The sequence below is a fragment of the Sander lucioperca genome, chromosome 4 (assembly GCF_008315115.2).
Source record: "Sander lucioperca isolate FBNREF2018 chromosome 4, SLUC_FBN_1.2, whole genome shotgun sequence".
NCBI lineage: Eukaryota > Metazoa > Chordata > Actinopteri > Perciformes > Percidae > Sander > Sander lucioperca.
Genome location: NC_050176.1, coordinates 45,290,968 through 45,315,956, shown reverse-complemented (window position 1 = coordinate 45,315,956; position 24,989 = coordinate 45,290,968). Strand labels below are relative to the sequence as shown.

General features: G+C 40.7%; 3 protein-coding genes across 5 annotated transcripts in view; all 3 read right to left on the bottom strand.

Annotated features, from left to right (window-relative positions):
- ank2a (ankyrin 2a, neuronal) overlaps nt 1-1,457 on the bottom strand; it is a 76,432-nt gene extending 74,975 nt beyond the window's left edge. Inside the window, exon 1 of the mRNA XM_036000289.1 lies at nt 1,040-1,457. Within this exon, the coding sequence (XP_035856182.1) occupies nt 1,040-1,171 (132 nt within the window). The 5' untranslated portion in view covers nt 1,172-1,457. The remainder of the gene's footprint in view (nt 1-1,039) is intronic.
- Nucleotides 180-24,954, bottom strand: pde5aa (phosphodiesterase 5A, cGMP-specific, a). Of its 3 annotated transcripts, none has more exons than XM_036000303.1 (22): nt 24,552-24,954; nt 23,584-24,298; nt 22,521-22,601; nt 22,275-22,355; nt 21,974-22,063; nt 21,681-21,833; nt 21,517-21,584; nt 21,197-21,345; nt 20,717-20,892; nt 20,563-20,613; nt 19,889-20,035; nt 19,369-19,497; nt 18,664-18,758; nt 18,283-18,370; nt 17,541-17,641; nt 17,375-17,452; nt 17,205-17,268; nt 17,036-17,110; nt 16,608-16,691; nt 16,231-16,431; nt 725-731; nt 180-196 (listed from the first exon to the last, which is right to left on the bottom strand). In XM_036000303.1, exons 1-20 carry the CDS (start codon nt 24,827-24,829, stop codon nt 16,258-16,260), a joined length of 2,877 nt encoding a protein of 958 aa, XP_035856196.1. In that variant the 5' UTR covers nt 24,830-24,954; the 3' UTR covers nt 180-196; nt 725-731; nt 16,231-16,257. The 3 variants fall into 3 exon arrangements, with proteins under 3 accessions (XP_035856196.1, XP_031141930.1, XP_035856197.1); XM_031286070.2 differs by having other exon boundaries at nt 23,584-24,265; nt 24,552-24,953; XM_036000304.1 differs by lacking the exons at nt 180-196; nt 725-731 and having other exon boundaries at nt 16,037-16,431.
- LOC116040566 (histone PARylation factor 1) lies at nt 4,463-14,808 on the bottom strand. Its single transcript, XM_031286038.2, has 8 exons — nt 14,677-14,808; nt 13,310-13,493; nt 9,694-9,880; nt 9,384-9,482; nt 7,275-7,428; nt 6,666-6,753; nt 6,366-6,538; nt 4,463-4,601 (listed from the first exon to the last, which is right to left on the bottom strand). Exons 1-8 carry the CDS (start codon nt 14,791-14,793, stop codon nt 4,467-4,469), a joined length of 1,137 nt encoding a protein of 378 aa, XP_031141898.1. The 5' UTR covers nt 14,794-14,808; the 3' UTR covers nt 4,463-4,466.
- Nucleotides 24,955-24,989: the final 35 nt, after the last annotated feature.

Below are 24,989 nucleotides of genomic sequence, written 5' to 3'. Positions count from 1 at the left end.
AAAAGAAGACACTAAAGTGTGTGTCTATGTGTGTGTGTGTGTGTGTACTTGTGTGTATATGTAGCACTACAGTCCATTACTGAAATCACATTAGCCTGAGAGAGTGCACTGAGACAGGAAACAACCATCTACCATCTCCTGACTCACTCTCTGAATACTGAATACACAAACACATTACACGATCTAGGTGGTTACACTTAACATTAATTTTCTTGTTTATGCCATACATTATGAAAACATACTCATAGATATAAATGAAATAGTTCTTAGCAAGAAATATATGTGATGGAGAGGAATAAGAAGCTGCATAGTACCAGTGATATCAGAATTTCAGTCTACACAAGGACAGACTTACTGGCAAACCAGCCCAGCCCAAGAGTGGCACGTAGTGGACACACACACACACACACACACACACACACACTCTCTCTCTCTCTCTCTCTCTCTCTCTCTGTCTGTCTCAGGCAGAAGGCTATTAAACTATCATTGTTTTTTTTTCTTCAAGTTGGACACAGTCTGCCTACTAAAATTCACAAGAGCCCAGTACTCGAGTTACTATTACTAATAAACTACTAGATAAACTACTACCAATAGGCCTATGTCAAGTTTGGGGCAGAAGGGTCAATGAAAACAACAGGGATATCCACCCTCTGACCAGTAAAGCACAATATGTCCCATGTAAACAGTAAACCTACAGTGGTAGGTTGTATGTGAAGTTGTAAACATTCCTCACTGCAGACTGTAATAGTGACTAGTAGAGTCAGCGCAAGTCTGGTGGTGTTTATTTTGACGGGCATAACAACTAGCACAATTTGAGTCTGGCATTTTCTCCGCAGAGTCGCTTGCTCCAATTAGTAGCTAATTTGAACACAATTTATGCAACATCTGAGAAAATCTTTTACATCACCAGATGCTAAAGCACGGCGACGCCTTTGAATGCTCTCCCTAAATGCACATCATCGGCAGCGGTTTGGGCTGCTCGTTACACGGCTGGCTGGGCCATTCAATGCAGAACAGCAGGCTGCGGACAGACACCCACCTGCCGTATACGGTTCTGGTGCAGCGGTGGTGGAGGTCCACCCTCGGGAGACGTGTTGCTCGAAGAGGCCATTTTCAAGTCTCCATCGGAGCCGCCGCCCCTGGAGAGACTTCCTTCAGGGCTTTTTGACATTCTGTCTCGGGCTGGCTGCTGCTGGTCCGGCGACGCGGTCAGTGAGGGTCCTTTTACCGGTGCAAGGTGGATCTCTGCGGGGGGCCTCAGAATCCACAAGGCTCGGCCGGGCCCGGGATCATTCTGCGGCGTCACACACAGTCTGTTATGATACGTGACAAAATATGATACAGTGATTCTTCCAGATTGACAAACCAAAACGAGCGCTCCCTCTGTTCAGGGATGCTCCCGGTGTGTTGATGTAGGCTGAGTGTGTGTGGTGTGGAGATGTGAACGCGCGAATGCGCTTCCACGAAACTCCGCAGGATCAATGTTGCCTTCAAGGACAGTCGGAAATGTTGTAAACGCAAATTGATTAGGATGGTCAATCTGAAAAGAAAACTGCAACTCCACTTTGCTGAAATACGATCTGTACGGGGTGAGAAAAATAATAAACTATTATTAGAGTAGGCTAATGACGTGTCTATTTTTTACTTTTTGTCTGCGTTAGTTGTGTTATTTTTTAACATAGCCTACTACTTAAAACAGCAGTTACATGTCACATCACATGTACTCATCATTTATTACCACTGAGAAAAATAGCTCTGCTCCACTTGATTCCTATTATAAAATAAGAGACATAGGCCTATATCAAAATTTTTTTGACCAGAACATTTTTTACCAATGGCACGTGAATGCACCAGTGAGAAGCAGCAGTGCGCTCTTGTTTTGCCTTTTTGTTTGTCCCCCACCCGTCTGTGCTTCTGCAGAAGCAAGTTAACAGTGTGGTCCAAGATGAAATGAAAACTGTAAGATTGCTTAATACACAAACATGAAATCATCGAAGCCCAGGCACATTGGACTTACATAATGTAAGCTCCATCTTAGTATTCTTACGCCCCCACCCTTGGCCTGTGTGTCCTCACTCAGCTACAAATTTAATGGAGGTTGACAGTGCAAAATCAATAACATTGTCTTGGGAGACATTTAAAAACCAGCAGGACTCGAGGTGGGCGAGGTGGAAAAAAGTAAAAAATCATGTTCAATAGACAAAACAAACGTGTCATTGTTCAGAGACATCCGGTTGCAGTGGAAACATATTGTTCCAAGTCCGACATTATTTTAATTTACCTTCCCTTTAAATTGAAGAGTACTAAATGAAATGTTAACTGTCTAATAACTTGTTTTGCATGCATTTGTTTATTCCAAAAGCATACAACATGTATTAAAGAGTGTAAAGCTTGTTTCATTTTGCTAATTCCAACATAAAGACATTTTTGGCACAGTTTCTTTCAATTTCAATTTCAATTTCTTGTCAATTTCATGGTGGTTGGCCCCTTCAGCACTGACTACTTTCAGCCTTATGTCACTGTAATGGTTACATCCAAAACCAAATATACAGAACCAAGGTCTTTTCAATATTTTCCTTTTATAACTTAATGAATGTGCCTTAGAAAATAGCAACAGAAAGCAATCACGTTGGACACAGTATAGCTTATTACCTCAGTCTTTAGTCATTCTTCTACAAGTCCAAAGAAATTTGGTCAAGATAGACATACTTTTAAATGGTTAGCACAGATATATAAGATGCAAAGACTTTATCATACCACGGGGGTTTGCTCTAGGTTCACTGTGTACCAGTTGCTTATTTGATACCTTACATTTTGTACCATGAAAGTACAAAATCAACTGGGTTCTCCATTATTATGTTTGTACAGTGGCACTCATAAGTTTATGAACCCATGCTAATGCTAACCAATTTTCTTTGTGAATGAATAATGTATCATAAATAAATAAATGTTATTCCTTAAAATACAGGGGCATAAGTAAGTACACCGGCAGATTTTTATTTTTAAGTTATTTAAGTTATTTCATGGATCCAGGATACTATACTACTATACTTTCCATAAAATTATCTCTGAATGAAAATCAAACCAGCTATTAGGCTAACTGAAATAAAAACATGCTAATCTCTAGGTATGGTGAAGGGCATGTGATGATGTGGGGCTATTTAAATTCCAAAGGCCAAGGGAACTTTATCAGGATGCACATTATCCTGGATACTATGCATCCTGATAAAGAGATGATTGAGAGATGATTTTATGGAAAGTTCCCCATGCCAATCTCTAGGTATGGTGTAGGGTATGTGATGATGCGGGGCTATTTTAATTCAAAAGGTCAAGAGAACTTTATCAGGATGCATAGTATCCTGGATCCATGAAATAACTGGCCTTTAAAAATAAAAATCTGCCTGCCTCTATGGGAATTTAAGATAGGGGTGTACTTACTTATGCCACTGTATTTTAAGAAAGAACATTTATTTATTTATGATACATTATTCATTCACAAAGAAAATTGGTGTCCTTAAAGGTTGGATTTTTCCTAATTTTTTTTAATTAAGGCATTAAGATCAATTTCCAAAAGATGATCTTTTAATTCCTCTTTTTAGTCAACTTTAGCATGGGTTCATAAACGTATGAGTGCCACTATAACTTAGAGGGGCCTACAGTTGTGTTTCATCAAAATCTAGGGCCATCGATGGTTTAGTGTGTGCACTGTACTTGATGGTAACTGGGAGGCAAAAGGGGCCTGACAGCAAATGCATGCCCCTGGGCCCACAAACTGCCCATGCTCCTAAGGATTCTGTTTCCTGCTGCAACTCATTGCTAAGTATGTTATGGCAGTATCCCTTTTTCATACAGCATGGCCTTAGAAATAACAGTTCCAATTTAAGTACCATATCACAAGTAACCACATCTAAGAAAAGACTGAAAACATGACATCTCAAGAACCTAAGGCCACATTATAAAGCTTTTACCCAATCAGTGTAAATGATTGATGACTGACTGCTGAGTTTATCTTAACTATGGGACATGCTGACTCAACCTGTAAGGTAGGGATATATGTTTCACAAGCACCTATGATGATGCTTTTCTTTATTTATTTTTTATATGCAACACTGCCCTCTGTTTCCACTGCATGGTATCACACTCAAAACACAATATTGTCCTACAAGCCATGTTTTACGATTACTACCTATCGTTACCTATCAAGATGACCTATCATGGCAGTGGCCAAACTAATCAAGACTTAATCACATTACATTAAGGATATATTGAGATGGCCTTGAATACAAAAACCGGACAGGTAACTATATAAAAAATACTTTATTTTACAAACAAGATTATCATTGAAATGGTTCAAATCAATGACAGTAGCGCCAACACCACCAAGAAACATTAACAATGACAAACAACAGAAGACAAGGACACATGGTGGGAAAAGCTTAGAGCTGGAGTGTACTTCTGAGTCTTTTTTAATGTGCGGAGAGTTGGTCCAGGTTGTCGTGGCTGCGGCTGGAGAGGTGGGCCTCCAGAATTTCCCCAAACAAATTCCTTTTCAGGAGGCTGTAGGCCATGGGCAGAAGTTGCCTGATAACCTTGTGGAAATACTGGGGAGAGTCAGGAAACAAAAGATTAATAATGCATTTCTTTCTTAGTGGTTATGCAACTTTCAGGCCTTTTAAAAGCAGTGGCTCCCAAACCTTTTGGCTTTTAAATCCCCAAAATATAAAAATATGTGTGGCAGAAATGTGTTTTTATGTTTAGTATAGGCCATTAAATCCCACCTTGCCACACTGTGACGTACTGGAGGGGTGCTGAACCCTAACAAAGCTATTGTGAGGAGTGTGTTAACTTTACTCTCGCAAACCCAAGTGCACCTAACACAATGTCACAAGACGCTGAGGAAGCACTGTGCAAAATTGAAAATACTGAAAAACAATCATTCATTCACCGAAACATGCTTTTGCATACAGGAGAAGTAACCATATCTCAGTTGTCTGAATATTTGGTTTTATACAGCATATCTAAAGCTATAGTGCATAGTTTCTGTCGCCCCCATGAGGAATTCTAAGCACCACAGGACAACACCACTGTCGGTGCATCCACATGATGCAAGCCTTCTGTGATCGCACCACCCCCACCCCTCCTCTACGCAGTTGCTAGTAGCTCAAGGAGGACACGGAGGATTAAAAAACATGGACTCTTCAGAAGAGGTAATTATCTTGTTATTTTTATGTCCTCTTCGTCTCCAAAGCTGAACGTTGCGGTTGTCCTTTCTCAGTGGTGACATAAAACGCATCCTTTGAGCTTACGCGCGCGAATGTCGCCGGACGGCACCATTTTGTAAACATAGCCATACTGAGAGAAATACAGAGAGAGTTTTGTGGAGCTGATAGGCTTGATTAGCTTTGTATCAACTCATTTGGCAATGGCTTCAACGTAATGGATTTTCATTAATATAAAATAAGGGTGTCACCGAAATTAAGTCACAATCTTGAATTTCGAATAAAAAAATGGAATCGTCGATACTGCCACGCCCCCATGTCACATCGGTTGGCTTGCCAAGCGGAAAAAAACACACGTGTTGAAGTGCTGCAAGTCAGTCAACCTCTTCCAACTTAGCTACAGCCAGTCAAAACATAGCATGGCAACTGCAGATGCAGGAAACCCATCAACAGAACTTGAGCCCCCTCCTCTTTCACTGAAGTCGCTGGTGTGGAAGTATTTAGGATTTCCAGTGAGTTATGTTGACAAAGTTCGCGTTGTCGACAAAAAAAAAACACAGTTTGCAAGCTCTGCTATGTGCGTGTACCATATTCTGTGTTTACCATTGCACATTAGCCTAGCAGCTAGCAGAGATTCCTTCTGCTTATAGCTTAATCCCAACAAAACCGCATGGTTGAATTTCAGCATGCATGAACGGTTTGTAGCCTAAACAGAGCACCTTACATTGGTATATTAGAGAGAGCAACAAGTTAGCGGACTGCCGAGTCGCCCTCTCTGCTCTCAGACTGCTCAGCTGCTGAGAGGTGAAGCATCTGCCCTCGCATTGTCATTCAACTTTATTGATAGATTGTCAAGTTTCCAATTGACTGACGATATGTTACTGTTACATTATGTTGTTAATAAATGTTTTAAATTTGACAATGTAGTGTGTTACATTGCAAACAAAGGTCAGATATTATATTGCATAAAAGTCTAGTCTAAAAATAAATAATAATGTAAAAATTGAGAATCGAATCAAACCGTGACCTTAGAATCGAAAATTTAATCGAAGATTTGGAGAATCGTGACACCCCTAATATAAAATAATTGCGCACTATGAGTGTGAGTGTTAAATTGGCATTTATGCAACACTTTGTGAGACTCACATGTGATCCGTAACAGAAGAGGTCCATTCCTAGTTCATATCCCATGCCGTAGTCACATTCATCGTTGGCAAACTGAACAAACGTAATCATCTCCTGGAGAGGTCCAAAGGCCTTGACACGCTCTTCATCATTCCGGGCTTCAGCAATTGCCTTGAGGATCTTCTTGAGACCAGCTGGATATAGAGGAGGGAGAAAATAAATATCAAGTAATCACTCATAGGATATATACCAGGAATTAAAGACATTTATTTATATATATATATACACACACACACACACACACACAATATATAAGCTCACCATCTGTTTCTGGTAATTCTCTGTATCCAACATCATTCTTGTCCACAGGTACAACAATGCCGGCACCATGGAATGTCTTGGTGACCACCTGTGGTGTGACAAGAGGTGAAGAAATGACCTGCTGGTGTCAACTTGGAGCACTCTGGTCAAACATTATTTTAGTTTTTAACATATTACTACAACCCCTTTAAACTGATTTACCCACATTTTGTGAAATGATAGTACTTTGTGATGCGGTGGGGTTGGCAATGTGTCCAAAACAGTAATACGTTTATCCACCATGACTGTACCATGGAGGTTCCTTGAAAACCAAATAGAGATTTTAAATGCTAGGGGTATACCTTGTAGGTGTCTCTGACTTAAATCACGTGATAAACATAGCTGTACTTATTGAACTATTGATATTATTATTATTATTATTATTATTATTATTATTATAATAGATAGATATTATATTGAGTACTGAATTGATACACTGTTGCAGGGGTTTACATTTACAGTCATGAGGGACAAAGCATAACATATGGAGGTAGAAATTAGAAGCACTATGAGTGAGTTCTTAATACAATAGACAGATAAAACCCCTGTTTATTCCATTGTGTACGTTACCTTCTTGTCCCTCTGCTTCATGCCTTTGGTCTTCTGCTCCAGAGACAAGCCCAGAGTCTCTGCCCTGTCTCTCAGCTGTGCCTCCAACCTTTCCAAAGCTTCTCCCCCTGCTTTCTTGCTGCCCCTCTCTTTCCTTCTCCTCAACAGATACAGGCTGATGGAGGTGGAAACAAAGGGATCAACAGTGGGTAAGAGGACATCCATGGAAGTAGACCGTGTGATGAAAAAAAGTCATATTCAATAATGTGAAGACAATCGCAGACATAATAGGCAGTTTATCACAATAGGTAGGGTGCGCCAATCACCTTTTATGATCACTGATCTGAGCAAGCATTAAGTTTGAGAGGTTTGTGTGGCTACCATATGTGCACGTGCAAATCAATCTGAACATAATTATTATTTTATTTATTTGTTTACCTTTATTTAACCAGGAAGAGACTCACTGATATTAAAAATCTCTTTTTCAAGAGTCTCCTGGCCAAGACAGGCAGCAGTACAACCACACATACATACAAACACAAAATACACAAAAACACTAAAAACATAAAACTGAAACAGCAAATCCCTCAAAGTCAACCACAATCCTAAACACATCAGGCAAAATATCTACAGCCAGATGTGGCTGCCTCCAAGTGAATCAACATCCTCTTAAAAGTGACCAATGAGAGCAGCTCATTAAGTTTCATGGATTTCAGTAACTTGTTCCATGTAGAGGGAGCAGCAAACTTAAACGCCTTTTTCCCCAGCTTAGTTCTAACCTTCGGAACAGACAGAAGGAAAAGATCCTGGGAACGAAGATTGTAAGTCCCGATACTATTTACTAGGGCTGTCAAACGATTATTATTTTTTTAAATCGCGATTAATCGCTGAATTTCTATAGTTAATCGCGATTAATCCATAGACTGTATTATACAGTCTATGGATTAATTGCATATTTTATCACATGATTAAAATTCTATTATTCTGCATTTCAGTACATATTAACAATGAAAAGCAATTCTTACCAGTGTATCTTCATTGGGAATCAAATGAATGCTAAGAAAGTTACTTTATGAACTTGACTTCAAGATTTGTATTTGTTTATTATTTATTTACTGTAAACAAAAGAAAAATGTGTGAATCTGTCATTATTGCACAATTCCTCCAAGTACCTAACTAAAAAACAAAAAATCCCTACCCTTACCAGAGTCAATATAGTGTGCAGTAACTTCTAAATCATTTTGATTACACACGGACGTCCAGTGATCACCGGTTAATGAGACAGCGTTTGCAGCACCTTGTAGCAGGGCTGCTTTCTCCGTGTCGTACAGGCTGTGTATGCGTGAAACTACTGTCCCCCTCGACGGCAATGAGACGGGTCAGAACATGCCAACCGTAGTACGTCTTGGGACCCAAGTCTTCTACGATGCTGACAGGTCTGCAGTTGGTTGCCACCCATTTCGCAAGAGCTGCAGTAATTTTTTGGGATTTGGTTTCATCAACAGGTCGGCGAGTAGCACTCGTAGCGCTTTCCAAAATACTGCTTTGCCTGAGTGGGTAGCATGCTAGTGGGTAGCATCAACCTGAGTCACGTTAATTAGCTCGTAGGTGGTAGCTCAAGCTTGACGTGCTTCGGTGATATTTTAATTCAGCTTTACACAATGTGTATATAGCTTTCGACTTGTCTACGACCCGTCCGGGAGTTTTGGAAAATTCAGTGTTGCTGCTGTCTTTCTCCATCATGCCTGAAGCAGGAGGAAGTATCGCAGCTTGATGATAAGTAACGGTGCGGCAAAGGGACAAAATAGTAGCCTGTTAGGCACGACGCGAAGCCGAGTGAAGTGTAAAATAAATTATTAAATGCCGCCATGCGATTGAAAAAAAATGAACGTGTTATGCTCAGCCTTTAATCGCATCGTGATTAACACGTTAATGCTGACAGCCCTACTATTTACACTGATACAGGTCAGAATAAATAGTTGTCTGTATGTGCCTGCTTACTGGAATGCATACTCACCATTTGCTACTGGTGAGAAATGAAAAGTGCAGTGTCAGTGTGCTCAACTTGTAATTTGATCATGTACTACAAAATTTAAACATAAGTGCCATAGCCAGATGGATAAAACTCACAGGACAGCAGCAAACACATTGCCTCCCATCTGTGTGATAGTGCAGCCTTTCTTGGCTTCATTTTCTCCAACAAACGAAGGTAGGGAGTCTGGAGAGTCTCTGGTGGATTTTGAGAACAATAGCATTCAGTAAATCAGAACAGGTACCACTGTTGTCATACCATCAACCCCCCCCCTCACTAGCTAGATTAGTAGACTGTTAGTAAGCTAAGCAAAGGGCTCTCTAGTGGAAGCTACAGCATAGCTCAGCACAGATCCCACACCTTCAAAGACTTCAGATGGCAAGTGGCAACAAGTTTTGTGTTCTATACCTGTAGTAGCCGATGTGATGCTGACTGTCTTCGCTCCCCAGAAGGATGGTCTGAAACTCTGGTGGGTCGTATAAATACCTCCAGTGAATGTGGAAGTTAGGCTGAGGATTCTTGGAGTTTTTGTGGGCTCCTGCCAGGATGTCAAAGGGCCCAACCAGCTGCAAACCCAGTGTGTCTTTCAGTGCACCTATATAGAGCAAGATGAAAAAAAGCATGTAATGATACAGAATAGGGCTGGGACGATTTGTCGACGTCATCGATTACGTAAATGCATCAACACAAATAATTTTGCTTCGACGCGTCACTAAATAAAATAAATAAATAAAACTTGCGTGCAAATTAATTAATGTAATGCGGAACTACTGTTAAGATACGCGGGTTCTAATCTGTAGCCCCGCCTTAGCTCTGAAGCTAGGCGAGCTCTCCGTCTACATGCAGTTTTTTGTAAGGCAACAGTCCAGTGAGTGAGTCAGAGATAGCAGCACGAAAGGACGAGTATGGCGAGTGGTGACGACCCACAAGAGTTAGAGGACCCGCCGGCCTCTTTAAGATCGCAAGTTTGGGAAAACTTCGAGACTGTATGCTTGGAGCCTCCCATGTCACGTCCGCTCGTCTCATGCCCTCCCGCCTGGTGGCGTCCCCGCCTCGAATTCTTCGGTCTTCGGGTCAGTTACAGTAGTACATGCGAGAGAGTGGTGGATAAGACGAGGACTGTGTGTCGCCGTTGTTCAGCGGTTGCTGGGTATGTGAGTGGAAATACATCTAACATGCTAACGCATATCCAACGCCATCAACCAGATGTGCCAATCACTGGAACGAGACAAAAAAAACTGTCCAACTTCTCCTCCCTACAGTGCTTAACCAGCCTTTAGATACAACTAATTAAAGTTATATTAAAAGGGAGAAGAGCTTGGATGTTAAACAAGAGCTTATTCATTATTTTACCTACTGTTAAAAAAAGCAAATGCAGGCTACTCTTTTTGCACTTGCTCTGTTTACTTTAAGTTTTTATTTTTGTATTCCTCCTGAAAGTGACTTTATTTTGTGGTTGGATTGATAGCCTACATCTGGCTTCAGGTTGCACTAAAAATTTATTTTACTTGAACAGTGCAGTGTTAAACAATTTTAATAAATAGAGATTTGAACCTTATTGAAATTTGTTCTGTGTAAATTGTTAATAATTGAGCAATGGGAAAATAATCGCTAATAGAAAAATTAATCGTTAGATTAATCAAAAAATGTATCGTTAGATTAGTCGTTTAAAAAATAATCGTTTGGGACAGCCCTAATACAGAAATGAATATACAGGCAGTCAAATGCTTGAGTACACTTTCCGCAAATTAAGCTTTGACAGATGGTTTTGATCCTTATATCGATATATCTCGTGTGTATATATATATATATATATATATATATATATATATATATATATATATATATATATATATATACACTGTTTTACATTCTACATCTTTGAGGAAAAATATACAAAACCTATAAATACTCAAAGAAATGTTCAAGAAACCAAATTCTTTCAATCGCTTCCCTTTACCTTGGTATGGTCAGGTTTCTGCATCTCAAATGTTGAGATTTCATGTTTTTTCTTCCTTCTTTAATACATCTGGGGTCTCATTTATAAACGTGGCGTACGCACAAAACGGGGCTGAAAATGTGTGTACGCCACTTCCCACGCAAAGGTTGTGATTTATAAAAAACAAACTTGACGGGAGAATGTGCGGTCCTCCACACAAACTCTGACCCATGGGTAACGCACATTTTGGAGACAATGGGAATTGGCGACACAGATTGTGAGGTGGTGAACTGAAGTCAGACTGCAGAAAGTACATCTGGGAATAACTAGTACTCGTAATATTTTCAAGCATTGATGCCTCACGCACATTTCTTCACTCCATATCATCCACGTTACCATGAAGATTAAATCCAGCAGTGTTATTTGCACTTGTACTGAGTTAGAATTGTTCCATAAACACCTTCTAAAATCCAACTCAAATCTTAATATTTAAATCAGCGCTGTCTCACCGTCACATTGTCCGCTACGGAGCGCAGGAGGAAGAGATGGCCCGACTGCATGGAATACAGGATAGCATTTAAATACCCTATTTATTAGATAACAGCAGAACACATTGTAAATAACTAAATATCTGTCTTTAATACTGTGCACATATCATCAAATGTCAAAGTCTGGAAATACAGCCGTTAAGCTCTTGCGCAATAGTTACCCTTAATGTCCTCGTTATTAGTCCGAACTTTAATACTGTTCGTGACAAAACCTGCATGAAGAAAAGTGTGTTTGCCTATTAGACTTTCGTCTTCAAATTGTATCTTTGGGGAGGGGAATACCACTAGTTGATGCTGTGATTTTGGCAAGGTGTTAACAATCACTCTAATTGTTGTAAACATATAAATATTGCAGTGACGCCCGTGCGTAATGCTGCATGATGGCACTGCAGGAGGACTAACCCCCAATGGAATAATCAGGAGAGAAAGAGGCTTCAGGGACCATGACGATGACTGGCTAATATGCCGATTTAAATTCCCTAAAGCTATGCTCTTGGATCTATGTACTGAATTGGGTCCAGTAGAGAGGGCAACTCGCCGGAACCATGCCATCCTGGTCCAAATACAGGTTCTCGCCACTCTGGGAGCAACCGGCTGTTTCCAGACTTTATCACTAAGGCTGGTTTGGATATAATATATAGTTCTGTTAAATCTTATCATATAGGTCTAGTATATCAAAGCTGTCCCCGAATGCCGAAATGCCTGCCATTTTGGACGGTATTATTAATAAAGGTAGTCTATAGATCAGGTTTCCCTACACTGTGCGAGAACAGGCTGAAATTATAATTCAATTTGCAGCAATTCCCGAGCGTCTGAGAAGTTTTTTGCTTTTTCCCCACCAGTCGTCATGATTCGGCGTAAGACCAACTGCCAGGGTCATTAACATACAGCATTCATGAGGTGCTTTGCATTGACTTTTTATGGTTAAAAATGGGCGTGTACAGGGCGACATAAGAGGCTGATTCATGTATGCACACTTGTGGGTAATCTGTGAGTTATAAAGGGAACATTGCTTACAGATGTGTGTACGCATGGTTTTATAAATCTGATTTCTGATTAAATCTGACGCCATTTTTGGCTTTTGGGCTTACGTACACTTTTAGTAAGGATCCTGCACAGTTTTATAAATGAAACCCCTGGACTGTCTGACTGCTGGTCACACACAAAAAAAAAAAAAAATCGGTTTCAGATGTCAATTTGGGACATGGAAACTTTCAGTGAGGAATTGCTAGAATATTTTGACTATATGGTATGTTAAACAGCAATGCTGTTTAGAAGACTACCATGGTCTGGCAGCACTTATAACCAAAAGAACAACTCCGGACCATGACACTGCTTCTCAATGCAAAACAGGCAAATATAAAGACAACATCTAACAAAGACACTTGTGTCAGCAGGTTTTCTTAATTGTTGGGCTGGTAATGGTATATATTTGTTTACAAGTAGTCTCATAGAGCATTTGATTAAATGTCAGATTCACCGTTCTGTCCTATCAGTATTTATATAACAAGATGCACCGTTGGTGTAAAGGGCATACCACGGGGGCTGTCAGGACAAAGCTCCTTGCAGAGGTCCCAGAAGTGGTACAGATCTTCTGGCATTTGAAGCTTGTACAGTTGCACCATCTCGTCTCGTTGCTTTGAATCCACCTCTGACAATGGCATGGCTTTAGATTCATCAGTGCGGGCTTTCTTCAACTCCCCATTGCCTGTACCCGACTCCTAAAGAAATGTATTGTAGGAAAAACAACTACGTTATACACAACATTTTTCCTGTTATTATGATGGTGAGTCTTGTTGTCAACTCAAGGGATGTTAATGTTGATGATTGTGTGTGATCTAAAATATGTTCAATAAGAAATAAATAAGTAAAAAAAGAAAAACCTTTTAGAATAACAGCACAATCAAACTCAACAGCATCACAAACTACAGACTCCAAAATGATCATCAAGGTGAAGAAACAAGGTGAACTCTAAATAAGAAGAAAAACTGATCTAGAGCTGGGCAATATATCGATATCGTGATATGAGATTAGATATCGTCTTAGCTTTTGGATATCGTAATATGGCATAAGTGTGGTCTTTTCCTGGTTTTAAAGACTGCATTACAGTAAAGTTATGTCATTTTCTGAACTTACCAGACTATTGTAACTGTTCTATTATTTGCCTTTACCCACTTAGTCATTATATCCACATTACTGATGATTATTTATCAAAAATCTCATTGTGTAAATATTTTGTGAAAGCACTAACAGTCAACACTACAATATCGTTGTGGTATCGATATCGAGGTATTTGGTCAAAAATACCGTGATATTTGATTTTCTACATATCGCCTTCCCTAAACTGATCATTATAACCCTCATTAAGGTAGGGTTTATCGAAGGCTTGTTGTATTGGTAACAAACTGGCAACTGCATTGCACATGGTTCCACTTTCCCTTTTAAGTGGAGCTGTGTTCAGTGCTTTGCATTTTGTACCCGTCAGAGGAACGTAAAGGGATCGAGAGCGACTCCTTGGGAGACCCTCTACACAGTTGTGTTTCCTACAGCAGACTAGCCTACAAACGTTACCGAACTACAATACTCGGTTATGTTCCACGACTCAGCGCTGCGGACTTGTGTTAATGCAACAAACATCGACACGGTATGTTATAAACGGGCGTGTAGCTGGTTGTGAACGCCACTGAACAAGCGGCTTTGCAGTACCGGGCAGCAGTGCTGCTGCCATGTTTTCGTCTGACCGCTGCTGCACACACAGCCAAACAGTTCTGCCCTTAGCGTTTAACAGAAGTTGCTTTGTCCCCATTATAACCACACGCAGCACATCTCCTTGCCAGGTAAAACGGCATTTTAAACGGACATAACTGCAGCCCAACAGGGGGGGTCAAAAGATTGTAATATTACCTGACTAGATTTGAGTTTTCTTTTTGCGCGCCCTGTCATTTTCTTCCTCTTGTCTCTCCGACGGCGTCTTCTTCTGCGGGTCGAAATCGGCAGCAACTGCGCCACGTTAAAGCGCATCACTGTCCCCCAGAGGCTGGGTTAGCTAACTGCAGAATCCTGAACCCAATTTAACAAACGCGTCACCCACTACCACTGAGCTATACATCCATACAAATATCCATATCCATAAAACTATAGGAATATTTTGTCTGTAGCATTTTCTCACCACGAAGGAAATGGCCATGGTGATGTGTGCAACAATAGCAGTGTATTTAAAATAATGTGCTTGACTTTTCTGGCACAAAGACCACATTTATTCATTATAATTTTAAAATGGTTTGTTAAAAATTTTAAAATGGTTTGTTATCAGACATTTCATCATTTTCAGTGGTGATGTAAATTTACAAATGTGTAAGGCTTTATATACAACACTGGGTTACAAAACACCTTTCAGGATCACATGCTATAATGTACATGTGGGATCATACTGAATCATAATGTGCAGCCCCGGATAGTTTTGATGTTTACTGGGCCAAAATGCTCTACAGATAAGGTTTGCAACTATACAGTAATGCATTACATGACAATGTTCTGTATTGACACACAAATGCAGCTATAGTATGGCCATTGCTATTTTCTTAGCTTTGGTAGCTTCAGTCCATTTAAAAATAATAACACAGATTAGGTTACTTATATGATACTGCTCACAAGTTTGACATTGGTCTTAGGACAGGATATACTCTTAGCCTTATATTTGGGACACAACTGCAGCATTTAACTCATTCTTGCTTGATTGGAGATGTGTTGCACTTTATGCAACAAAAAAAAAAAAAAGAAACACTCCCTACAAGGCTCTGACTATAAGTTCTTCACTATTTGGCAGCCCTTTGTAGAATATATATACCATAATATAATAAAATAATAATAATAATAATAATAATATAATATACCTTTCATCTGACGAATAGAAGGCCTGTGAATCCCTGTCCATTTTCCCACCATTGTCCTCAATGGGGTCTCTGGCACCTACCCAAACTTTTCCTGTGCCCCATTTATTTGACCTCATTGTACCATAATCTAGTTCTGACCCTAGCCCTTCTGTAGGTGTGTGCACTGATAAATACTCTACCTTAGTGTGTATATATATATATATATATATGTGTGTGTGTGTGTGTGTGTGTATATATATATGTGTGTGTGTGTGTGTGTGTGTGTGTACATACATACATATATGTTTTTATGAGTATTGTACACTGTCTCCTGTGGGCACCATTGTATTAGCTGTACTGTATAGCTTAATGTGACATCTAATTGCTATGTGTAAATTGACAACGTATGGTGTTTTATTACATTTAATACTGTAAACCTGAAAACCCAATAAATAAATCATAAGAAAAGACTGTTGTATATCCCAACACATTAGTAGTCAAAGTTCTGATGTGTGGACACTATGCCCATATTTAGTCAAGATGTGTCCAAGAGAGAATGGCCAACAAACAGGTGCAGGTGGTACAATTGTGTCTTTATCCTCTGCCCAGTCCTCTATTCCTCTGTCTGCGTCTTTTCCTCATTGTTTTTATGTGTTTCCAGGGCTACACAACTACTATTTTCACAATCTTCTTCATCTGCTTTCTCAGTAAGATGCATCCAGTTTTCTCTGTTCTTCTTACATCCCTTCAGCAGTGGGGAGCAGGTGTTGAACAGTCTAGATACAGCCTGAGGGAGACATAGACGAAGAGTGTGATGAATGAAGTGATGGAAGAGTGGAAAATAGAGGATACGAGAATAGAACAGCATTAAAGACAATGTTGTGATTTTCTTTTCCTTACAAACAAACACACATAGGCCTATGCATGTTTGTACTACATGCAACACCTGCAGAAATAACACACCTTGTACAGTGGATAGCAGATGTCATCAATGTATTCAACTTGCATGTATGGCAGTCGAGTGCTCTTTTCTCTGTTCATTATGTCCTGGTCAGAAGAGAGTGTAAACTGGCTGTTAGGACTATTTCAAAGGAGGCCAGATCAAGTGTAGTTGAACTAGTCAAACAAGAAATCACCCATGTTCCACTGTGACTAAAGTACCATCAATGTGTTTGAATAGTAACCGGCTATGTGTATTTCTTGTACTGTTATTAATTAACATTAACAAGGCTGCATCAGGGAGGTAAAAACAGTTTTGGGGATGAATGTGATTCTTATTGTACAATACAGACGAGTGTGAAAAAAATATTTGATAGTTACCATAAATAACACTGATTTGTTTTTAACAAAATAACAATGTAACCGGACAAAATCCTGCTAGCAATACTTACAATGGGCTTGATTTTGAACTCTTTTTTCTCTTTGTCCCCTTGTGCGAAGAACTCCATGGTAACTAGCTTGGCAATCTGTTTTGGAGGAAAAGTGAGGTCAGGGTCGGGATGAACATAAAAATGACTCAGAGATAAACAAAGGGAAAAAAAAGTCTTTTATGAGACCTACCCTTTTTTGTTCAGGCCAAGGCTTTGTGATAGCAGAGAGGTCACTGGCTGTCATCAACATCGACCTGTGGGGTGAATAAGTATCTTAAAGGAATAGCCCCCTGCCCCATTCCATCATAGATATAATTTTCATACTGTATGTCCCGGGTTCTAATTCAATTTGATTCTCACCTCAGTAAATCTTTTTGTTTCTCACTCTTCCAGTTCACTCTGCTTTTCTTGGCGAGAGAAAAGAACTCTGTTCTTCTCCTAAAAAGACAAGCAGAGAAAGGGGGTTAAACAAGACGTACAAAATAGTTGACCTACAGCTACTTTGACATTTTCTGTTTTAACATACTCCATGTAGACAGTTAGGTCAGTTGAGAGGATTGCCCTTTTGATCATGTGTAGTACAGTTCTGTGGTCTTCTGCAGAGAGACCGCTGAGAATCTGACTCCCCTGAGAGAGGACGAGAGAGAGACAGCGACCGAGTAAGAGAGCAAAATAAAGTAAAGAATTCGACTCAATGACCACCAAATATACACATAGACAGAAAACAAGATGTTTATTATGACAACAAAGATTGTGTCTACACTTTAACTCAACTTTTTTCAATTTCTCTTGGCGAATATCTGGCACCATTACAGCTTTCGCATAGTATGCACACACAAGAAACCCATTTTTAATTTTGTTGAGCAAGCAGGAGATATTTCAAGTATTGTAATTCTATATACACAATCAATCAATATCTATAGCAAATATAATACAATATATCAGTTTATCATCCAATTAATTGCATTCCATCTTAGGGCATTTGTATATAATTTATGCTAAAATATTTCCGATGCAATAGGTGTGCATGTGTCATGCAAAGTTTGATTTAAAAATGAATCAAGTCAAAGAGACAGATAAAGACGCATAGCTAGACAGATACAGAGTCCAATTAAGTGTGATGATTGGAGAAAAACACAGTAGTATATGATTTACAAGTGGTTGGATATGATGAAACAGGTAACGATTGTGTGCATACACAAGTGACTCGTAGGTTGAGAAAAAGAGATGGGTCAAAATGAATGTGAAGATCATTGGATGGTTCTTACAGTGTTGTTTAGGATGAAGAGGCACAGGTTGTAGTGGTGGTTTTCAAGAGAAGAGTGTCCATACAGCTGAGCTAAAGGCTGCTGACTCCTGAAAGAGAGAGAGAGAGAGAGAGAGAGAGAGAGAGAGAGAGAGAGAGAGAGAGAGAGAGAGAGAGAGAGAGAGAGAGAGAGAGAGAGAGAGAGAGAGAGAGAGAGAGAGAGAGAGAGAGAGAGAGAGAGAGAGATTTATATATTGGCTGAATATAAGAAGACAGTGACTGACAACTGACAGCATTACCAGTATAGTACTGGATAAATATACATAGCCATGGATTAGATGAATTATTTGAGCAAATATATAACATTGACTAAGCATGAAAGGAGGGGGAGTATAGTGTTTACCTTTCTATGTACGAGTTACTGACTCCTCTGTGGTCAAGATCATGATTCAGAGTAGCTATCATCAGTGCTAAAATCTCCAGACGGGAAAAAATTGTCTAAAAATACAAACAGAAAGAGATGGAGAGAGAGAGAGAGAGAGTGAGAGAGAGAGAGAGAGAGAGAAGAAAGTTATTTACCTGCTTCTCTACATGAAAGCATGTTAAATTTTGTGCAGTTTTCACTCTGAACTCAGCCAGTCAAGAAAGTAAGGCACACTCACACATTTTGTGTATTAGCTCAAGGCTCTTGAATCAACGACGAAAAACATTTAACAGAGAGAGCCTGAAGTAAGAAGGCAACAGGGGTCACAAGTAGAGATTTAGGCTGGTGTGTGATTCCCACAGAAAGCAGCAAAGAGGTTTTGGGGAGGTCTCAAATTAATCCTCTTTCAAGTAATATAGAGTGCTCTGTACTGGAGAAACCCGGCAGTCCTTGAATGACACCTCCACAAACTTTAGAATTGAACTTAAGAACAAAAAACAGACGAGAGTAGAAATTCATCAACATGATGCAACTGTCAAGATATGACAGCTCCACATATTAGGGGGTGTACACATTTTACTGAGACTTATTACCTTTACACATTAGAGTTTTGGTAGTGAGGGCTATCATACATGCACATGAGCAAACACACACATACTGTAGACGCAGACATGATACACTAACCTGGAGTTCGTCTGTGGCCTTGAGCATAGCAAACATGCTTTGAGCAGTGCTCAGTGCGTGGTTCCAGTTGTGATATGGCACGCTGTTCCTGTAACCACGTCTCACGGTCAGTACCCACTGGCAGAGACTCTGAAGGAAAGAGACATTATAAGAGGTGGTAAATAACTAAAGAGGGATCAGTAGAATTATCTGAATTTACTATGCTTTTCATTTTTCTTTGCTTTTAAATTTCAATTTGCCAACAGTGAAACACTTGAGGTGAACTACATCTTGTCATAGGTCTCTGTCTCTCTCACACACACACACACACACACACACACACACACACACACACACACACACACACACACACACACACACGCACACACACACACACACACACACACACACACACACACACACACACACACACACACACACTCTCTCTAAAAGAGAAAATATTTAAAAGAAAAAACTGAATATGCTTGCAATTTTTTCATACCTACTACTCTCTACCATGAAGCCTAATTAGGTCAGTTACCTTGTAATCAATGTTAAAATCCTGTACCAAATTGAGGTCCAGGAACATACGAATGGTAGCCTGAGTGGTCAGGTCTTCTGGAAGACCAAAATCAGAGAAATGGAAGTCTAGAATATTCAGTGATTCAACAGAAGGAATAGTGGCCTCCTGAAAACAGAAAAAAGCCATTGAAATATACACTTTCAGGCACGGAACATTCATACACCCACAGACACAACTAAAGACACATGATTTATTTTTCTACCTCTTGTCTACAAGCAGAAAAACCATCTAGGTTTAACATGGGTAAGGTCACCATCAGCTTTGCCACTCACAGGCAGTGATAGAGGCTAATTAAGAGCTTTCATTTGGTACATCATTAGTTGTCCGTTAGGATTGAAGACTGTTAATCTGACCTGTTGTATACTGAGGGGGGATTACAGGACTATTGAACAATAGGGAGAGTGAATTAGGTGGTGAAAAAATGTGGCTTTAGAGGAACTGAAAAGGGGAGTAAGTGGTGCGTAAAGGAAAGGAAAGAAGATAGATGAGTTTGTCTTTGTTCTTGTCAAAATTGGTTATTAATTACATGTATGCTATTACATTAAGGAAGCACAGAGAGGTCAGGAGTTGTAGCAAGGCTAGACCAGACTGACAGAAAGTGTTCCTTTCTACCAAAGGAAGTCATGAGTCACCTGCAATGCTTGGACTTCCGACTCTGCTGCTGTGATGTGGTAGGCAAGAACCTGTGATAAAGAGAGAGAACACACATTCAGACATTGTAAGTTGCCTGAATAAATTCACTTGGCTGCAAGCTAAAGATGTGAGTAGAATAACTGGGTTACCCACCTCCTGTGTGACCTCTATACTGGCCCTCCGCTCCTCAGTGATCTGCACAGCCTGAGCATACTGCAGAGCCAGGCCGCAGTACACCGACAGGTCCTCTAGTAGGCGCTCATCATATCTGTTAAAGGCTTCCATCTCATCTGAGTCTCTGCTCTTTTTGTTCATCAGTTGACAGACCGCTATATGACAACAAAGACATGGATTGAGGACAGTTGTGCAGCATAAGAAATACGTTTTAATCAAACCCTTCCCTAATAGTCTTAATCACACTACTAGTTGACTTCTTTTTTCAGGCGGTCAACACCAAACAACATTTTGTATGTTTAGGTGTGCCAAGCATGAATGACTGTACCGCTGTGTTTTAGAGAAGGTACAGTTCATGAAGTCGTTTGTGGAAGCCTAGAGTTTGTGATATGATACCATAAGTGCAACAGAGACTGATGAATAATGTATCATGACCATTGCCATTCAAAAGAGACTTACCGATAACATTTTCAGATCTCTCATTTCTGACGGGGCAGCAGATTAGACTCTTTATTGATTCCTCAGAACTCTCTGACATATTGAGTGTTTTCATAGCAACCAGAGTTCGAAGGGCAGGTGATTGGTCTATGTCACTGATGTCACGCTGCCTGAAAAATGACATGGAACCATTAACACTATGTCTGATGTTGTAAGATGAATAAAATACCATTTGGTTGATGTCTATAAGCAATTACAAAGTTGTTATAAGCAAAATTCTGTCAGCTATCGACTAGGCAATAATCATTCTTTGTCTTTATGAATCAAGCAACAGGCAGAACCTTCTGTAGATCTGGCAGGTTGATCCGAGCTCCTCACACTCCAGGTGGATCACTCTGGAGAAGGAAACCTGAAATAAAAACCACCAGAGGAACAGAAAATACTGTACATTAGGAAAGACACGATTTGATCAAAAACAAAAACTGAATCAAACAGGATCATGCACCTGGTCTTCCACAACTGAAGTTTGCTGGCTAGGGATGAAGATGGTGCAGTACTGAGCACGTGTGAAGGGCATGATGGTGGCAGCCATCTTACTCAGCAGAATTTCAAAGGAACGGTGCTCCATTGACAATACCTGTGCCATCTCTATCAAGGCCTGACACCCACACGCGCGCGCGCACACACACACACACACACACACACACACACACACACACACACGTAGATAAGATTACCTTAGACATACATACATACATAGAAATAGGTAGATTTCCTATTGTTCTCTGGTGGTGTTACCTGACTGCGTTTGGCCTCTTGTCTTGAGCTTTCATACAGCTGGACATTATCCAGGACCATCCCCAACACATCCATATGATTTGACAGCACCTGGTCAATAAAATTCGACTCAATCTTACTGTTACTGAAATGTATCGCTGGCAGACAGCTATTAGTCACTTCTTAACGAAATGTGTACATTTATATATAGTTAGCATTAAAGACATTGGAGACATACATCACATAGCAAGTCATACACAATAGACAAGAGCTCTAACATTTGCTGCCCTGTAGTAACAGGCCCAAACCTCCCATCCCTCACCTTTTCATCCATGTTGGTAAAAACAGAAACTGATCCATCGCAGCCATCTCTCTTGTTGATCATTATCATTACACCGACCACCTGTCCACAAAAAGAGCATGTTTTGCTTTCAAGCAATCTGTGCAATAACCTCTACAATACCGCACTGAAGGTTCCAAATAGTTACGCTGATTAAGCATTAAGGCATGTGCAAAAACACACATTATACAATCTTGAAATAAATGAAAAAATAGTTACAAATGTTACCTCTCCCCTGTGGGCCTTGATAGGAACACTCAAAACAGTCCTAATCTTTGATTGATCGTCATCTAAGTCGAATCTGGGATCCTGAGGAAGTAAACAAAGGACACTTAAGTACATTACTCTGCAGACAAGCATCGCATCACTTATATGTAATTGCAACACATTTGTGTGTGTAAAACATGTGTATTGCATACTTGTGTGAATTAAGATCTAATGTAATTTGACAGCAACAGGCTATAACACCTAGCCAAATTTTACTCTATTCATACGCCTGTTCACTACCTGGTCAATATTGTTCATTGACTTTAGACACTAGCCAGGAATACCCACGTTTCTCAGTAAGCTTGGTGCCCCACAGGTGGTTAGGAACTATCCATCCACACCGTCGCTAACTGGGGATTACCTGCTAACTGTGCTAGACATTGACACTGTTTCCTAATCACATTGGTGATGAGGACAAGGAGTTGTACCTCTTGTAAGCCTTTAAGTGAGCTGTGCTGTCTTTTCTCTTCGTGCAGGTGTGTGCAAGGAAAATTATAGCATAGTAGAGAACATCCCCATCTCAATAATCAGAGGTTAATCAGGAGGTCCTAAAAGGATTAGAAGCAGGTGCGTCATCTGGGATTCCCTTATACACGCCCACACAACATAAAAATAACCATGTCATCGTCTAAAAACACGTTATCATGAAATGGGCGACTCATTAGTGTACAGTCCTCATTGGTCATTTAAAATACATGTGCCCGTGGCCAGGTTGGCTCAGTGGGTAGAGCAGGCGCACATATACTTAGAGGTTTATGCCTCGACGCAGAGGTCCAGGGTACGAGTCCGACCTGTGACCATTTCCTGCATGTCTTCCCTCTCTCTCTCCTCTTTCTCACCTAGCTGTCCTGTCAATTAAAGGTGGAAAAGCCCCAAAAAAAACATCTTTAAAATACATGTGCCCTACAAGTTTAAGCTTTGCTTAAAACACACAACAGACTGACAAACCAAGTTGTTAGTTGCACTAAGACTGACAAACCAGAGTCATGAGGACTACAACTATTGTGTCAGATTGAAGGTTTACCTCTGATACATCTCTCAGGTTTACTGGTGACCCTGTAGCCAGTACACATCCCATGATACTTTTCACCAGCTCCAGGTGTGCATGACTGCAGAGGTTGCCCTCGCTTAAGCAACCTAACGCTGTCGGGGCAATCACCTCCTCCAATGTGTTCCTTCCAACACAGTCTTTCTTTACCAGAGATAGGGAGCAACAATCAGCTGCCAAGAGCTCCCCAGTGTGCAAGACAGCACCCTGGCAGAGCTCTGCTACAGAACCCATCCAGCTGAGACCTCCTCTCAGGAGCTCCAGCAGCCATGGGCAACACTCACCATTGCCACAGGCTGCAGTATTTGTAGTAGTGGGACACAGAGGATGAGGAGAGTGGGGTAAGTCAGGGCAGCAAAGCCAAACAGGAGAAAGAGGACGGTTGGAAAAAAAAGAGCAGCGTGAAGAGCGAGGAGAGCATGGAGAACAAGGGGAGTGACTGCCCAATATATCTGGACTGGAGCGATCCATCCACTCAGGGGCCCTGAGACTGGAGGCAAGGGGTTTGAGCCTGTCCGTCAAGGATGAAATGTTCAAGTGTGAGCTGGTCGGTGGAGAGGAAGTCCTGCGATGATGAGCCTTCCTGAGGAGGTCAGAGTAATCAGAGCTGCTCCTGGGAAACCTGGGCATTGGGGACTCTCCCTGTGGACCACTGACCCTGATGTCACAGACAAGACAGATAGCTGATTGGCTGGGAAAGCACAAATCACAACATGAAGAATGTCTTTTGGAAAATACATTTTGTGGAGGAAACATTGCCCTAAAGCAATAATGATTTGAGCCACATTTTCTTGGCTTACAGTCATAACATTAGCATAGAGTACTATGTCATTAGGCGCAGACTTTTGTCATGACTTACAGTCATGTAGGACTTTTAAAATACGCTACACGAATTCATAGATGCAGTTATCAGTTGGAAAGGGTTTTAGTGTCAAATATCTTACGTGGAAGCTCTGCGTAAAAAGTAAGCCCTCGTAAAGTCGGAGTGGTCATCCAGCCATGCTTCCACTTGGTCGCCTTTCCCACCGCCTCCAAACCTGCTGCGCGTGTTGGAGCGAGGGCTCCACAGCGGGGAGAAGAACCAGCCCATGTCCCTCACCACCGGCGGCTCAGTCACTGTTTCCCTGAGGTAGGACTTCTCTGTCCCAGCGGAAGGAGATGCCCCGGTCGTCGCACTGTCAGACTCCATGAATTCCAGCGCTTCAGAGTGGAGGCAGGGCATCCCCTCGCTCAGGTAAAGCGAAAAAAGATCGACTAAACTCAGATTTTTGCCTGATGAGTTAACGTTATCTAGGAGAAACACCTGCGCTGTGGACGTAGTGAGGCATACTAAAGTGACGTGCCAGAGATAGCGATGCAGAGCCCGGAGGCGATTGCGTCAA